General features: G+C 35.6%; 1 protein-coding gene across 5 annotated transcripts in view; it reads left to right on the top strand.

The window, feature by feature from the left end:
- Positions 1-19,556, top strand: part of Sptz (zinc finger FYVE-type containing 26 spastizin) — a gene marked incomplete in the record, with an annotated part of 1,794,825 nt that overhangs the window by 649,581 nt on the left and 1,125,688 nt on the right. For all 5 annotated transcript variants that reach the window (XM_081731160.1, XM_081731159.1, XM_081731161.1 and 2 more), the window contains 2 exon segments: positions 4,296-4,829; positions 9,258-9,383. In XM_081731160.1, the coding sequence (XP_081587286.1) occupies positions 4,296-4,829; positions 9,258-9,383 (660 nt within the window).

Here is a 19,556-nt window from a genome sequence, read left to right as displayed (position 1 = left end):
AACTTCCATGCTTCACGGTCTTCCGCTAACCTCTTCGTCTTCACATACTGTTTTTCTGTTTTAATATCGTCCATTAATTGTAGACTACTTCGCCCCCTCTCTCTCCCTTTCCTTCGACCATACCCCCTAAAACGTCCCTCGTGATGTAATTCCTTTTCATCCCGTGTCCCAACCAATTTCTTTTCCTCTCCGTAATAATATCTCAAATTGTTCTTTTCTCCCCTACCATTTCTAACACCCTCTCATCCGTTTTCCACTCCATCCAGCTAATTTGCTCTATACTTTTTCATACCCACATTTCGAATGCTTCCAGCCGTTTCTCTTCATTTTTGCGTAATGTCCATGTCTTTGACCCATACAGTACAATACTCCACACGAAACATGTTATGAGTCTTTTAATCAACTCTTTATTCAAGGTGAGCTCCTTCATGGCTAAGCGGTTAGCGCACGCGCCTTTAGAGTGGGAGACCCGGATTCGATTCCCGGCGGGAGCTCATGTGGTTCGGATTCCACGTTAATCAGTAGGTCCACGTCTCATATAGCCTCGCTGCTGAACGGGACCTTAAACTCCAAATCATCATCTTTATTCATGGTCCCACAAAATAGTACTTTCTTCTTCCTAAAAGATTCTTTCGCCATTCCTATCCTTGCTTTCATTTCACGTTCACATTTCATATCATCACTAGTTATACTACCCAGGTATCGAAAACTAGTCACCGTTGTATTTTCTCCCCTCCAGCTTCTATATTTAACACCGAACCCTTCGTTCCAATCACTATACCAATCACTTCGTTCCTTCGTCTTTTTAATATTTATTTTCACCCCATATTCTTCAGAGCCCTTCTTCAAGTTTTCTAACATCTTATTGATTTTTCCTTCAGTTTCTGCAATAAGCGCAATATCGTCTGCAAACCATATACACCTAATCATTCTACCTCGTACTGAAATGCCATCTTCATTTTGTAGGTTCTTTCTCACTATTTCTTCTAGATAGATATTAAATAATGTATGCGAGAGACAGCATCCCTGTCGAACTCCCCTTCCAATTGCACTCTCCTCTGTCATTTCCTTCCCTATTCTAACACTTACTTGTTGGTTCATATATGTTTCTTACGAGTTTTCGATCTTTCCATTCCAATCCAACCTTCTTTAGAACTTCGAACAGCAATTCCCAATTCACGCGGTCAAAAGCCTTTTCTAGATCAATAAATACCACATACACCTCTTTGCCTTTGTCTATAAACATTTCACCAATCACTCTTAATAATCAAATTGCATCTCGTGTACCCTTACCTCTCTTGGACCCAAACTGTTCCTCCTGAACTTTATTTAGTTCATAATTCGAAGCAAAATTTTTGCTGCATGAAGTATGAGACTAATAGTTCTATAATCCTCACATTTCTTTGGGCTCGACTTCTTAGCCATCAATATCATGATCGTCTTCAGGAAGTTTTTTGGCCATTCTCCTGTTTCATATATTTTATTGCAAAATCGGAACAATTCTTTCTTACCCTTGTCTCCCATATTCTTAATGAATTAGATTGGTATATTATCTATCCTCGTTGCTTTTCCATTCCTAATCTCGGATATAGCTTTTTCAAACTCATCCCGAAGAATACTAAGCCCGTGATCATCCTCGGCTACTTTATTTTCTGCTTACATCTGGTCAATCCATATTCTCATATAAGTCCTCAATATACAGGGGATAGACAAAAAGATCTAAAAACACTTCATACAGGACACGTAAGTTTGGCCCTCCACTGTACAACACGTGTAGTGGTTGATGATCTTTTTTGTTTTCAATGTGTCATGTGGACCTTCCGCTTCCGTCAGCAGTAACCAGTTCACCTGTGAGTGTCGTGGTGTGAAAGTGGGACGGTAAAATGGGCGACCTGACAGATTTCCAAAGAGACATGATCATTGGTGCCCGTCTGGTTGAAGCTTCAGTGGCAACAGTGGCGAACATTGTGAGGTTATCGAAAGGCACTGTGTCCAATGTCACGAGGGCATACACAATTCATGGACAAACGACGTCTGCAAAGCACAACAGTGGTCGAAAGACAATCCTGTCAGATAGGGACAGGAGGGCATTAAAATGGATTATAGCAGCTAAAAAGACCACTGCAATGAAAATTACGTCTGAACAGAATTCCGGCCTACAGAACCCGGTTTCATCGAAAACAGTGCGCAGGAACTTCATAAAATGAAAATTCATGGCAGGGCCGCTATCGACAAACCCCTGATCACAGTAGTAAATGCGAAGAGGCGTATCCAGTGGGACCACAAGGCGTGGACTCATGAGCAGTGGAAACAAGTAATGTGGTCCGATGAATCGATCTTAACCTTGTTTCCAACAATTGGTTGTGTTTATGTATGGAGAACACCGTCTCAGGCCTATGATACAGACTGTCTACTCCCAACTGTAAAGCATGGAGGTGGTTCTGTTATAGTATGGGCAGTGAGATCGTAGTTTTCTGCAGTCCCATCATAGCCCTGCATGGAATGGTGAATGCTAAGGCGTATGAGGACATTTTGGGGGACCAGGTTTTACCCATGGCCTAAATATTGTTCCCTGATAATGATGGCATTTACAAGATGATTCTTCACCCTGTCACGCTGCGAAAACGGTGAAATCATGGTTTGAGGAGCATGACCAGGAGCTATCACACTTCCCCAGGGTCCCACAATCACCAGATCTGAACATCATTGAGCCATTGTGGTCTGAGTTAGAAAGGCGTGTTCGGTCTCATTACCCTCCACCAGCATCCCTTAAGGAACTGGAGCATGTTTTGGAGGAACAATGGTACAAAATTCCACACTCCACGATTCAGGATGTGTATACGTCCATTCCACGTCGGATCAAAGCTGTTTTGGACGCAAAAGGAAGCCGCACACCATTCTAGGTATGATTTACACACTTTTGCAAACGTTTTAGATGTTTTTTTGTCTAACCCCTGTATATTCTTTCCACCTTCCTAATACTTCCTTTCTCTCTCTGACTACCTCCCCATTCTCATTTTCTACTGCCATCGTAATATCCTCTTGTTTTCTCCGCAGTACTATAGATTTCACCTCCTTGTACAGTAAGGGACACTTCTGAATGGTACACTTTCGCCGTAATTTCTATATGGGTGTACCATCGAGAAGTGTCCCTTACTGTAAATTTCATCCTATTTCTCAATTCTTCTATGTCCTTGCATTTTCTTTTGTAAAACTCTTCCCTTGCTCTGTCTGTTTCCATTCGCAACACGTTGTTTAACTTCCTATACATTTTTCTGTCCTCTTCCGTATCAACCCATTTCCACGTCCTCCTTTTCCTCATTTTTTTTCAACATCTGTTCTGTAACCTATGGTTTCTTAACCGTTTTGTGTTCGCTGTAACCTACTACTTCCTGTGCAGCCTACTGTATGCAAAGTTTAATATTCTCCCACCGTTTGTTACTACCTGCACCTATCCTTTCCTCGTTTGAGTGTTTTCTTCGAATTTCTTAACGAAAAGATTTCTTAGTTCCTCGTTTTTCAACTTCTCACTATTCAACAGCTTCTAGCCTACTTTTCTTTTGCCTACATTTTTCAACTGAATATCTATTTCGGCCAGCACAAGGTTATGATCAGTGGAAATATCAGCCCCTAGAAGAGTCTTCGCGTTTTTCAAAGTATTCCGATACCTCTCCTGAATAGTCCATCTGGTATCTTTCACTGTTTACTGAGGATTTCTATGTATATCTTCTTCTCTTGTGCTGATTGAAGCCAAATGTTCCCAATTACTAGTGAATTCTGTCTGCCGAAATTCTCCAGTCCCTTCTCCCTCTCATTTCTTTCGCCTAAACCATATTTGCGTACAACTTTGTCTTCCTATTTTTCTCCCACAACTGCATTGAAATCTCTTCTATTACACTTACGTATGCACCCCTCTTCTCTCTGTCTATAATTTCTTCTATTTTCTTATAATTTTCCTCTACTTCTTCAATTGTATCTAAAGTTGTCAGTTCATATGTCTGTATCACTACTAGATCTTTATTTTTCCCTTTAACATCATAAAAGTGAGAAGAAGTTGAAATCACGTTTTCCATGTTTTTAAAAACATTTTTTGGTATTTTCCAAACTTGTAGAAGCTGACGACGAGGACCATGACTATCGAAACATTCTTTACTTTTTACAATCATTGCGAAGAGTATGAAACATTTTCTTTTGTTTTTTAGTTGTCTATCAATATTTGCTTAAGTTCTAATGTTCAAATTTTAAAACAAATCAATAACTTCTTAAGTTTAAATATTTGCATTTTTTCTTTCCAGACCTTCCCTCCTGGCGAGGAATTCTATGTGGATATGACAATGGCAGTGCTATGGTAACCGTTGATCTAGCTCTCACAATAGGTTCATTGACTTGGCACTCCTTAAGTCTCTTGGATATTTCATGTAAATTTTGCCCACAACTTCAGGTATCTGGTATTAACTATGAGTCTTTGGATAAGAACAAGTCTGCAGTTGGATTTATCAACTTTACAAAGAATATGATAGGAGTTCTACAAGAATTAAATAACAGAGACGATGGGAGTCACAATATTGTCCCATACAACTTTTCTCTAAGTCAACTTCTTAATACAGAATTTTCTCTAAAATATGTTAGACAGCTTATAGTCTCTTGGAACAGTTACATCGATTGTGTGAAAGAATTTCTTTTCAGTATTCGTGTCACACCAAGAGAATATGGAAGATGGAATGGCGGGAGAAAAACTGTGGAGACACAGACTTTTGAGACACAAATTTCAAATCTTGACATAATTTATGGGAAACTTGTTAAAACATCTGGCACTTTGGCACGCAGCGGTAATTATTTGGACATTTATTTTAATTACATAATCAGCTAACATTAAGAATATCCAGTGAAATATCATAGATACTTTTTGATTTAAGGTGTCCCAGAGATACTTCGAGCATTGTCCTTTATCATTTGAACCAACTTCGAAGACAAAGACAAATACTACTAGGATTAGTACGTCATTGTGTGACTGCTTTCTAATATGGTGTATAACGAATTGAGAGAATTGGTCAACACATTAGTCTAGTAACATAATATACCCTATTGATTTCTCGTAGAATGAAAATACAGAAATACCGACACACATATTCCATTAATTTTGGGAACTAACATTCTGAGATAAGAACACTTGAACCGTAGCATCGCAGATAGTATAGATGTTGACAGCTCACAAATTTTACACAACTAGGAAGCTTTTTAATATACTGTTTGAAAGTTCTGTGCAGATTTGCACGGTCCAGCTCTCTAACGGCACCTCTAATTAACTCTTTTAGGTAAAATAATTTCTCCCTTTGAAATTAATGCAGTACGTATTTCCCCATTTTTTTCTTGTTTTAATATTATCAGAAAATACAAAGAAAAAGCTGAGGCTTTACTCGAAGGTCATTTTGTCTAATTCTCCCCGTCTTTGAATTGAGGCATCTTAGCGAAGTACCAATTGACCAAAGTATTTCCTTTACTTACCAAACGACTTATCAAATGATATACTATTCGAGTTCTATATTAGGTTTAATAGAAATCAGAAACTTTCATGTCATTGCGTAGAAATCATATTAAGGCGCATACATGTTTTATGACCAATGGTATTCAAATATATGCGTTATGTTGTATTTTATTTGCAAATTCAACGTGAGTTCCTGTAAACCAGCTTTCTCGATACAATACTCTTATCTTTAGTACTCAGTTAGGTGAATTATTTATTTATATAACTTGAGTGTATTGACGCTTTCGTCAGTAACTTTTTTAAAAATTGATTATACTAGGCTCATCGCTAGGATGTTCCCTCTTGTCGAGCTACTGGAAGAATAATACAGCATATAAGTCTCAAAAAACGTAGTTATAATTGATAATAATACAGAAAGACCAGAGAAACCATTGATTACTATCTACATTTCAACTTTTTTTATTATTATTATTATGAGAGAGAGAGAGAGAGAGAGAGAGAGAGAGAGAGAGAGAGAGAGAGATGTTTCACTTAAAAATCAACACTGATTTTATTAAGAATTCTTGTGAGAGACAAAGATAACGACAATGCAGAAGAATGTTCGTCATCTTCCTCATCCCACCTATACGTTTTCTTATAAAAGTATGACCTAAGAAGCAAATTTAACACTGCGCTTATGAACTTTGTCAAGGTGTGTGTAATAATTAGAAGTATTATAAATTCAATTATCTATCTATCTTGCTAGCTAGCTAGCTATCGCGTCAACTGGTCACTTCGTCCCCAGCAAGTAGATAAAAAATAAAAATATTTATGTCAAGTTTTCTCATCCCCTGTCTTAATATATTGTTTTCCTTGAAATCAAAGAAAATTTTTCTATAACATGTATGGAAAACCGTAAGTCTGTTGTTGAACTGTGCCCCATTCTTCCGTTGACTTTTTTTTTCAAAATACTAATTAATTAGTTAATTAATTTGAATATTTTGTTGCAAAATGTTCATTTTAGGGTGTTATTACTGTACTAAGTATTATCTACTATGGTATCGATACACAGATAAAAAAGTTGACTTTTATTGAGAAGTAAATTCTACGTTGGTTTGTATATTTTACATGGGCTAACCAACTAACCCTATGGCCTATTGGGGGAAGCGCGGTGGTTCAGTGGTAGAGCGTTCACCTCCGGTGCTTGGGGTCTCTAGTTCGATCCCAGCTCGCGCCGTGTGGACTTTATGGTGGCATCCCACCCATACGTTTTCTTATAAAAGTATGATCTAAGAAGCAAATTTAACACTGCGTTTATGAACTTTGTCAAGGTGTGTGTAATAATTAGAAGTATCCTTTAATTATTATAAATGCAATTATGCTCGTATTTTTTCTCGGGGTTCTCCCGTTTCCTCCCACTTTCTTCATTCCACCATTTCATTCATTTCTCATAATCACTGTCTCCTTTAGCCTAACCAGCATAATCGTAAACCGTGCCTAACCGTGGGACGTAAACCTGAAAGGTTTCATTTCATTTTTCTATGGCCTATGAAACCCGGAAGTTCAATGCCGCCTTCACGAAAGCTCTCCGCCGACTTCTATCCGTAGCCAACTGGATTCAGTGTCTACTTTGCATTCCTATTTCTGCGAGATCCATCTTAATAATGTCTTCCCATCTGCGCCTAGGTCTTCCTATTGATTGTTTTCCGATTGGTTTTGCAATTAAAACTTTGAAAAAGTCCTACTTCCTTCCATCCTAGCTACATGAATTGCCCAACTGAGCCTCCTAGACTTCATGACCCTAACAATGTTTGGTAAACCTTATAAATTATGTAGTTCCTCGTTATGATGTTTCCGCCATTCCCCATTCCTGTTCCTCTTGGGTCCGAATATTCGTCTCAGGATCTTGTTCTCAAATACTTTCAGTCTAAGTTCTTTCCTCAGAGTAAGCGACTCTGTTCATAATATGTACTCTGTTCAATTCCATGAGGAGTTATGTGAACTTTCATGGTTCTTCATAGAGAGTAATTCTGCCTTCAACATTATAGATCGCGACAAGCTTGAGAAACCGTGATCTGAAGTATTCGTTACGTTCTGCTATATCCAAACTTTATTTACTATTATTCAGGGACGTAGTAGAAGCTTTTAGTATATATTTTATATATCAGTCGTTTTGTTTAAATGCTATTTTGTTAAGTCTGCTATAAAAAATCAGAGATAATACAAATCAAATATTCATAGCAAAACGCGATACAATATCATCATCATTTAATACCAAAGTTAACTGTTTCTGCAAAAACAAATCTTCCTTTCACAACAGAAGGCTTCAATTTCGACTCCTTTGATAACCGGATATTTCTCTTTATGTGCAGTTAAGGATTTCAGCAACAAACCAATCCGGTACGGATTGCACATCATATAACCGGATTTTGGCCTAGAATTGATGTCAAGAAACTAGACTTCGACATTTCATTGTTTCGGCTTTCCATATACAAGACCTTATCTTATTTTTTTAGAAATTTGATTAGTGGAACAACACAGTAGTATAGCATTGCGCTGTTTTGTGCATCTAACTACTGCAAGTACCCAGAGTGTCTTGATTCTAACTTTTCATAGTTCTTTTAAGATCGGGTAAAAGGTTCATAAGATTCATGTTTAATTCTTCATTGTATTCGGGCAGAAATATTGTTGTTCTGCACTTTCTGTTTTTTGGTAGAGTACCGTAACACTCGGTTTATAGAACGTTTAAAGAACGGGAAACTGAACTAGGTCGAAATAGCATATAGCTGTAATATGATTTAGTAAGTGAACATTTGTTTAAAAGTAAGTTGCCTTTTTATCATAAAAATGAAGGCTACTCTTTATGAACTGCATAATTTGTGGTCCCTGGTGCTCAACGCCATTACTCTTTCAGCACTTTAAAAAAGTCCATACGAATCATGTTGAAAACTAGATAGCAGTTTCTAGAATCTACAGAATGACAAAATTAGTACCTTTTTTTAAAAAATATATTAAAGGAAACACCTTTCCATTTTCTTTTGCTTTTTCTTATTATACTTCTTAGCAATGCACATAAGTTTTTATTTTCATTATTTCATGTCCACGTAAAAGAGTAAAATACGTACCACTAATACTAACAATAACAATATTATGAGATTTTCCGTCCCTACCAAGAATGTTATATGAGTTACGAGTTCCTGTGAAGATTTATATTTATTTGGAAGTTTACTACACATAATGTTTAACTCGTAAGGTAAAATCAAATATGTCACATGAAACATTTCTTAACGGTCGCTAGTTACTTAGAAAAATGTATGGTGATCTTTATCGGGTAACTCAAATCTTCATTCCGGCGTGTTCATTCTGTTCTCCAAAACCTATATTTAATATCTTCTACAAATATTTCAAAGAAAAAATGGGTAACATAATCATTGTTTGAAATAACAAAATTTTATTGTAAACAGTAGATACGAATAGTAAAAGCAGAGTACTGGTTCTTACAGTCATAACTGTTCATTAGCCAACAGTTGACGATTTGTTCCTGTTTCGAGTCGTTACCTGATAACGTTTCATCTTGTTAGCACGTTATACTCTAAATCAATTCACTACATTACACATTCTGAACTCGAAAAATAGTTTTAGCATTTTTTGTTTTTACCAAGGTAGACATGTAGGCTCAGTTTCTGTTATTTTATGCTTTCAGTGTATTATTCAGTAAACTAAAAGTAGTGCCTCCATTATTTTTTTAAGATAATAATTTTAATCCGTTAAAGTATATCTATATTTTTTCCAGGGCGTCAGACAAGCCAGAGCTCCGTACTTGTGTCTGAACAGCATCATAACAGTTATTTGTTTCTCATATATGATTACAGTAGAAGTTTCTGGACGTTCTTTGCAACTGATGAAACTCCAGACAAAGGTATTAAAGTTACTATTTATTTATGGTTAAGAATGGATTATTACTATTTATTTATTTATTTATGGTTAAGAATGGATTTAATGCCACTAGAGGAAATTTTGGAAGAATTTTCAACGTCAATTAAAGATAATTGTTTTTCGTTACCAATAGGCCTAATTTCATGGTGACTAGAACAATTGATGTCATTGGAATACTTTTTTCGTAATCTCTCGGTTATTATTTCAATGACTTTATTTTTTACGTTTTTATCATCACACTGTATTTTCAACTTTTTGCCTACATAGTTAAAATCCAGTTTTTGCCACGAGCAAACTTTTTTTTTTCAATTTTCGTACTCAGTGGTTTTTCTTATACCACGTACACGAAGATTTATTTCCTTTTCTATCCTTTTTCTGTACTCACAGTTAAAATTGAACACAGATTCACAAATGGCTTGTTTAGCGACTCTTTTGAGATTATTCGATTCTACATTGAAACCTAAAACATTTTGAAATTCTTCTAAAGAAAATGGAAAGTACGTCTATATTTGTTCTTGTCTATGACGTTAGCATTATCTAACTCTATCTGTGTTATAAGATTCATAAAATTTAACGCTACCATTTTATATAGTATTTGTAAAATGTACACATGATTTTAAAACTAACACAAGAATATAGAAATGCAAGTAACGCTACATGTAAAATGATACAAGGAAATGTTTCTTTACCAAAACATTAATTTCCAAATTCGCGTTTTAAATTTTCAATGCCTGCTTTGCATTCTTGCTTAAGTAAACTAAAATCTGCCTGCATTTGTTTGATAGTATTCAAAGTTTCTTGGCAATTTTTTTCCGATTCATTGCGCAATTCCGTTAATTCATTTTTCAAAATAGTTAACTGATTTGAAAGTTCCACGAAATTATGTTTAACATTTTCATGCGTTTCGTGCAATTCAGCGGATACCTGATTAATTACATCGAGCAATTTTCCTAATTCGTTATTAGATGCCATGGTAAAATCTAAATATCAAGCTATGAAAACAATATATTTTCAAGTAATAAAATGGCATAGAATATACACAAAGTAGCACAGTCCAAAGAATCACCTTCTCCTACTGAAACATCCGTCCCTGAAGAGTAGCGCCATTCTAGGAGTGTATTGGGTTCGTTCCTTACCTTTCTCTATTTGGGAATAGCCGTTCAATGACAGTCACGGGGTTCAAACCTAACAGCGTATGGGGAAAGGTCAAATAATTTTGGAGATCGAACACCAGTTAATATAAGGAAAAATCAACACTCACAGTCATCAGGTTCGGGTGTATTAAATAACCACAAGAAGGCTGAGTCGTGTGCCCACCGTCACTGGTGAGTCAAGCACCTTACAGCTATATCCATAATACATTTCTTATTGATAATTTCAAAAACACTTGAAGGGGGGGAGGGAAGGGGTGAATGACAATGCTGACACCGGATAGTTGGAGAGTGAGAAAGAGAAATGTACCTTTGCACTGCGCCACTTTCAATGTACTTTAACTGTAACCTAATAAAATATTAAACCATGCATGTACTAATTACATACTAATACTTATCCTTTTCCACAATAGAAAATATTACGAGAAAATACACACGAAAACAATATTTGTAGTTGTTGCCAAATTTGGAACGATCACACAGAACACATATATTATATGCAAGGGCGCCCATCAAGTGGGCAAGATGGGGCGATCGCCCTCTAGAGAAAATTATACTTCAGAATATCGAAAATCCAATATAATTTTTACATTAGTTACAACAAAATTTGAAACTATTTTTGAAACGTCGCTTATACTTGCTCCCCCGTAGAAACCACAACATGGGGCGCCCTTGATTATATATATATATATATATATATATATATATATATATATATATATATATATTATATAGGGGAAACCGTTGTACCTTGATCATAGTGTATCTTGGAACACTCACATGTTTCTGATGTCCTGTAATATCTAGTGGTGATTGAATGAGGTATGTGATACTTTAATATTCTCAGACAGTGGCATCGTGGTTTTCGTTGTGTTCACAGGCGTGTGATTTACGAAAGTTGATTTTTTTTCACAGAAAAACGAACTATGTACAAATTGAAATATTGTTTTCTAGTGTAATTCTGCGTTTTGTTTGTAACATCTGTAATAATCTATTAGTTCAGGAGAATTAGGTGAGTACTTTTGTGATTTGTTTTTCTACTCTAGATGTAGCGTTGTTATTGTAGCGCCATTTTAGTAATTGTCTACAGCCTCTTGTACCATGGAACAAAAACACATCTTGTACCTTGGAACATGTTCCAAGGTACATGGACTTATTGTCAATTGTATTTTTGAACATTATTTTGTTATCGTAGCAGCAATCAAAATGCCAAGAAGCTAAACAGGAAAGAAAAGGCCTGCCATTGACTATAACTCAATCAAGAGCGCACTTAAAGCAGTCACTGCCTAGCCTGGGGAGCGTATTTCAATTATTGGATCTTCCAAAGTTTACCAAGTGTCATTAGCTACTTTATCGCGACATTCGAAATCTTTTAGACAGTCAGTGAAAGAAACTTTGAGTATAGTGTGAAATATGATGTTTATCGTGTGTTTAATGAGGAAAAAGAGGATAGATTTACTACATACATAACAACTACGGACCAAGATGAACTACGGACTTACCAAAAAAAGGTGCTCGACAACTGGCATATCGACATGCTGGCGCTAATAATAAGACGTATCTAAAGAATTGGGATAATGTCGAAATTGCTGGGGAGGAGTGGATGCGAAGATTTATGAAGCGATACAGAGAATTAGCACTTAGAACAGCAGAACCAACAAGCTTAGCGTGTGCGATATGTTTTAGTTAGAACACTGTAAACCAATTTTTTGACCACCTAGAAGATATAAATAGCAGATTTGGCCCAAACTCTCCATCAAGAATCTGGAATATTGACAAGACTGGCCTGTGTACAGTCCAAAAACCCTCGAACATTGTCGCCCAGAAAGGTGAATGGCAAATTGGTACCACTGTGTCCACGGAACGTGGAAATCTGGTAACCATGATAGGAGACGTAAATGCAATTGGCAACCATATACCGCCAATGCTCATCCTTCCCCGTGTAAATTTTAAAAACTACATGTTTAAAGGAGCACCACCTGGGGCAATTGGAGGCTTTTGAAGCTGAAGTTGTCACGCTGACCATCCCTCCGCATACTACAGGAAAACTACAACCACTGGATTTGGCTGTTTACGGTCCGTTTAAATGCTTCTATAACCAAGTTGTGGAAGAATGGTTACATATTAATCCGGGGAAACATTTTGATATTTATGCTGTGGCCGAAGTGTCGGGAACTATTAAAATTAAATTCTTGAAACGTATTCCAGGTACTGCACTAAATTTTATGAATACTCTGCAGGACAGTTTGATGTGAATGCATCTGATATTATAGTGAAACTGCCACCACCCTTTAGGCCAATAGGCTCCAGTAGGGTGTCTGAACAAGTTTGGTTTCAAGTGGATTTTGGTTGTTATGATGTAGTGTAATGGATCGCGTAGGTTGAGATCGTTTCCATGAATAAGTCAATACTTCCTAATTTAGTAATACCTTATGTTATTTTCTGATAGGTCTACGTCTACTTTACTTGAAAGAATTAGAACAAACTATGCGCAACATATGTTCAATTTTGATATTGTTTTAAAGCCATTGTTATTTCTCTCTCTCTCTCTCTCTCTCTCTTTTTTTTTTTTTTTTTTTTTTAATTTTAAGAGTGGACTGACAAAAATAATATAGTTATAATCTTTTTTCTTATATTAGTTATCGGTAGGATTACGGATTTTTCAATAATAGGTTCAAAATGAAGATAAACCATTGATCAGAGTAAATATCAGAAATTTCCATTGTCTTCATTGACACGATTTTGTATATCGAAAACAACAAATCTGGATATATATAATATAAATAGTACAATAATTATTTGTGATTTTATTTCTGTGAATTACCATTTTACAAGTATATGTTTTAAGGTACATGAGCATTTGTGCCATGAAATACTTTCTTGAGAATTTTTGAAAACATAAAAGCATAACGAAGAATCGAGATAAGAACTTAAATAATGCCGCGATTTTGTTCAGAAAACTTCCTAGTTTAAATGCACTGCAATAAAATTGCAGAAATAACTGTTGATAATACTATATCTTGGAAAACGCAAAAAGTGTTCCAAGGTGCAACAGTTTCCTCTATATATTTAAATTTTAGGCAATTAAAAACACTTTTATACATTTCACATAAAATAGATTTTGTTACAACGATTTTGGCCCCTAAGCATTGATCCGGACGCGCGCGAAACGATGTTGACGGAAATGCACGGATTTCGGAAGTTCAAAGGATTTCATGAGGATTTTGAAGACAGTACTTTTCTTCTTCCTTTACCGTCACTGGAAAAGTTATTTCTTGCAGGTTCCAACAGGGGACTCCTCCCACATGATAGTTCCATAGTTTCGCTAGCGGTGAATTTTTGCTACGTTTATCGTGGGTGCAGAAGATACTTGTAACTCAGAGACCTTTATATAATAAAATCTTGCTTCTGACTCACTTTCAGTTGAAACATTACTGATAAGCTTCACGAAATTAAAATTACATTAAAACTGTAGCACTTACATTTAGCACTAAAAGTTGCAGTCGTTCGTCGAGTGCTCTAATCTCTTTCGTTGTCCAACATGCACTCCTCGCTTCAAGTCATGGCTGTTCTTTTCGTTAACACAATGGAGGCTCATTGATACATTATTGGAATAGAAAATAGTTCGCACAAAACATTTAATTTTTATATAATTGATTCGATAGTAAGAAGTAATTATTTGACACTGGCACAAATTCCGTGGGAACGAGCGGGACATGTCCCCCCAAAATTCGGCCCAGGGGGACGCCCCCCCAATAATCTGACTTAAAGAGTGCTTTTAGGGATAAGTGTGAAGATTTGTGTCCGACTGGCACTAAGGAGTGTAAGATTAAATTGATTTTTTTGTGTTTTCCATTTTTAAAAAAGAATCGTATTCTGTAATATTCACAACTGAATTCGTGCTGTAGAGCGTTTAGTACTTCTACTTAGGCACAAATTGCAATAAATGCCGGAGGAGGATATGCCCCTCTACTCAGTAGAGATGGAGTAGAAGGTGGTCATTACGTAATCATTCTAAACTTTTTTTTTTCGAGGTTATACAACGGATGTGAAAGGTAATGACATTATTATTTTATTTGTGGGTCATCCCGCCACCCCTACAGGTTAGTAGGACATACTAAATTTATTTTGGGATGACAAAATGGATTGAATAGGATATAGAAGTAAATATTGACCTCATTCTGTTGAAAACATGATCCTACACTTTTGTTTAATTGAAATGACAATTAAAAATATGTTTTAGATTGAATGAAACATGATTTCTAGTCCCCATAAGCTTTTTGCCTAATAAAAATGATTGTAATACGTTAAAATATATTTTAAATTGATTGAAACATGATTTGTAGCTCCTAGAAGCTTTTTCCACTATTAATGAACAATTAATTAGTACGTTATTGCATAAGAATAATAATATTAGGCGGTTGCAGAAATATGAAGGAATTACATTTGAAAAAAATGTGAAAGAATAACATTTGAGTATATGCCCCTACCGCGCCGCGCCACTGTGCAGTATTTTTTTTAAATAGAAGACGTATTGTTTTGTAATGGAGTGAAAAAGATGTGAAGATGAGTTGAGTTGAATTTTAAGTTTAGCAGCGAGGCTATGTGAGACGTGAACCTAGTGATTAACGTGGGAATTGAACCCGGACCGTACCGCACTGCACCACTGTGTAGTATTTTTAATAGAAGACGTATTGTTTTGTAATGGAGTGAAAAAAAGATGTGAAGATGAGTTGGGTTGAATTTTAAGTTTAGCAGCGCGGCTATGTGAGACATGAACCTAGTGATTAACGTGGATTTGAACCCGGACCTTACCGCACCACGCCACTGTGTAGTGTTTTTTAATAGCAGACGTTTTGTAATGGAGTGAAAAAAGATGTGAAGATGAGTTGAGTTGAATTTTAAATTTAGTAGCGCGGTTATGTAAGACGCGAACCTATTGATTAACGTGGGAATTGAACTCGGGCCTTTTGTGTGAAATGTATGTACGTACGCTCACCGCTTAAAGGGATGGGATGAGGAGTTAATCATTTATTTAGTTGATGAAGTGGTTGAGGGAGGAATGATTATTTATTTATTTAGTTGCTGTATAGTTCATTTTGTTTTATTTAATTTATGCAGATTTTTCATAGTTGCGAGACGTGAAAATTTTTGTTTGCAGAAACGCACACATTATGTATAGTCTGATGTCGTTGAAACGTACTTTTGAAATGCGAGAGAGAAAGTCCCCCAGGTACAGTGCTGAAGTTTCAGTGACCTACTAATGAGAAGTGATTGGCTGTTCTTAACATAGTTCTTGTTCTACAGATAGCAGGATGCATTTTCCCCTCCCACTTAGCTGGAAGCTACAAAGTTGACCCCTCTCCTTGTTTTAAGAATAACACATTGAATGCATTTTCTCCCTCCCTCTTACCTGTTGAAAGGTGCTTGGTTGATTCACCCCCCTTTCCTTGTATTAATAATAACATGATGATGAATGCGTGTCACTGAACGTTTGCAGAATGCATCATTTTCCTCCCTCTCGGTTGGAAAGTGGGTGGTTGACATCCTCTTTCCTTGTATGACTTTCACTGAACATTTATCTGATGCTGACCAAATTCTTTGTTAAATGTTTTTACGGTACAATATCCATTTTTGGTGTTCTTGTTTACCAAGAATAAAATTTAACACGAAGCAATGTTTATGATGCTTTGAAAATTACTGTTTAGTGTTCTTATTTTGTTGAGAATATAAGATGAAAATAAAGTTGTATCCTTATGACACGTTTTCCCAGAAAATAACTGAAGACAATCTTCATGCTATTAGCTAGTATAACCCGCTAACATTGTTTATAGAACTGAACTATTTGTTACATGAAAAATGATAAAAGTATTGATTGCTTTTCAGGACATGATATGTTATTGTCCATTGGAAAGTGATAATTTCCGTAATAGGTAGAAAATGAAGGGTGATTGAATGAACCATGTTATAAATATATGAATGACCATATTTTTTGATTATTTTTTTATTCGTGCCCTTGACGAAATAGAAGTTTGTTTGTGTAATTTTAAAGTGTTACCCAAAACTGTTTTATTGATTTAGGTAAGAAATATATATATATATATATATATATATATATATATATATATATATATATATATATATATATATATATATAAAATCTACGATTAAGTTATGATAATGATTGTTGGATACGTGGTGGCTTAGTGGTAGAGCGTTTAGTGTCGATGCTTGGGGACCTTGGTTTGATTTTAGTTTGCGCCGTGTGGACTTTGTGATGAAAAAACACTGTGTGCATGAGTTTTATTTCAAGTTTAGTTGACATAATTGTGGGACGTAAAACTTAAAGATTTTTGGTTGAGTTTATGAAACGTGGACCTTTATGTTTACACAGGAGGTCGACAATATAAGTTTTTCTCAGAAGTCAAATTTCCGGCCCGGGCCCGTTAACCCCGCGCGTCCCAAATGCTACCGTGACGCATTAGTTTTACCGCCTTGCGCGTAACCGTGACGCGCGGATGTTGCCGGTTACGGGACGCGGGTACCGAACGCGTACGGCACGCGTTTATGTTTTTATGTTAAAGGAATGTACGTTAATTGCTTAGTTACGAATGAGTTTGTTAAGGGTAATGATGCCAACCGGAATTGAAGTTGCGACCCCTCATTTATTTAGGGAATATTATTTCTAGGAAATTTACACATATATATTATGAAATAATTAACGTAAGTTACATTTGACATTAAAGATATGTACGTTTGCCCTAGGACACATATATTATATCTGTGCATTATAAACTTGCTTGTTGAAGGGAGGACCCTACAATTATCATTAGACTGCGTGAAGGCTATTTTTTGTGTTTATCAAAACTTAGGAGAGAATGAGAGAGAGAGAGAAAGATTAATTTAGTTACGTTATAACTGATGAGTAAACTTTTTTCATGAAATATTGGTAGAGCTAAATAAAACTATCCCATTCTATTTTGAATAGGAAACATGTGGTCCCTCAAGAACCGTCACTGAATTTTTTTTAACTTATTGTAGAATCATAAGTAAATTATGATATTGGTTTAGATTTGGTAAAAATGTGCTGTGTACACATATGGAATATTTGATATATATCTGAATGGCATGTGTAATAAATATTTATGGATTTACTGCACTATTAAATAATTTGCTCTATTAGAAAACTTATTGTTTGTCTTACTTTGCATGAACAGTTTGATCCAGTAGAAAAATATTATTATAAAGAGAAACTACGTTATTTAGTTGGTACGCTTCTTGTAGAAGCTATTAAAGTGGTAAGACTGAAACCCTGAATATTTAAATGGTTTATTCGAACACTACGTGTGAGCCTACTAAAATAATTATTAATTAATTATCGAACACTAGGTGTGAGCCTACTAAAATAATGTATTTGTTTTCCGTAGTTTTCATTTTTTCGCTTCATTAGAAGCTCCTTGTTAAAATAACGTGCTTGAACAATATGTGCAATTTTAACTGGTTTGTTTCTTATTTTTATATTTTCCTAATAAATTAGTCGGAGCAAATTGTATTTGCAAACTTTTAAATAAATCGTTTGCTGTGCAATTTTAGTTGGTACGCTTCGTGTAGAAGATATTGAAGTGGTAAGACTCAAACCCGGATTAGTTAGTTAATTATTTGAACACTACTAAAATAATTATTATTTAATTATTCGAACACTGCGTGAGAGACTACTAAAATATTTTTTCATTCTTTTGCTTCATTAAAAGCTCCTTGTTAAAATAACATGTTTGAACAGTATGTGCAATTTTAGTTGGTTTGTTTCTTATTTTTATATTCTCCTAATAAATTAGTCGGAGCAAATTGTATTTGTAATCTTATGAAGAATCTGAGTGCTAAAGAAAAGCTCGTTGTTATAAATTGGAGGGAATAAACTTTATTCATGCAGGACTTTTGAATTTTTTCGCTTTATTAGATGGTAATAGCTTGAAATACGTTGTGTACGGAGTACGTATAATGTTGAATATATGAGTACGTATACAGAGTATGGTTGTTGGACGTCCTTTTTGGTGAACTTAAGAGACAAACTGAAGTTTTTTGGAAACCGATTAGGTAGAAGTGAAAGTTGGTGCTGCAGACACATATTAAAATGAAAATAAATACAAAATAAAAGCGATACCGTGTCGGGTAGACATTTCAGAATACTGACAGATTAATAAAAATAAGTTTGGCGTCGTTATGATTAAACATAAAACATTGTCGGCGAAGAATACAAAGGAAATTGAGGACGGATTAGGTAAGCATGTTGAAGCTTTCTCCTATGTTAATTGACAATAGAAAAGAAACATTATGGCCCCGCAGTGATTAAATATAAGACATTGTCGGTGAAAAATAGAAAGAAAATTGAGTACGCGTTAATTGACAATAGTAAACAAGATGGTAGCGTCATGATTAAATATAAGACATTGTTGACGAAAAATAAAAAGAAAATTGAGGACGCGGTAATTGATAAAAAGAAAGAAGTTTGATTCAGCTGTGGGTAAACATATTATGTTGTTGACGTACAATATAAAGAAAATTGGGGATGTCTTAGAATTCCATTAGGTAATAAAAACAGCTTAACCTTTTCAGGACGAACGGCTCAACCCTTGAGCCAGCAATTGAAACCTCTCTAACTCAGGTCTTAATTAACTTAGAGATATGATTTGGTATGTATCTCTTCAGAAAGGATGGAACTTTCTAATCCTGTGTATATCATTAATGTAATGGGTCCGGCTGTGAAGGGGGAGGGGGCAAAGTTTGGTGTTTATAGCTTTCCCTCTCTCCCTTCAGAATTTGGAGGGAGGTCCCTCCCTGATGGAGCTAAAAGGATAAAAAATGGCATCCATAGAGACAAATGAACATACTTACTAGCCATACCCAGCCCATGACTTTTAAGCTTGAGAGGGGTGAATAGGAGGGGTATTGAATTTACCCTTTGTCTTATTGTATATTTTTTTATAAAGACAAAAATATTTCAAATT

This window comes from Thermobia domestica, chromosome 11, assembly GCF_964235325.1.
Source record: "Thermobia domestica chromosome 11, izTheDome1.hap1.1, whole genome shotgun sequence".
In the NCBI taxonomy this organism is placed as follows: Eukaryota; Metazoa; Arthropoda; class Insecta; order Zygentoma; family Lepismatidae; genus Thermobia; species Thermobia domestica.
The sequence above is the reverse complement of the archived record's forward strand: the minus strand, read 5'-3'. Positions and strand labels throughout refer to the sequence as shown.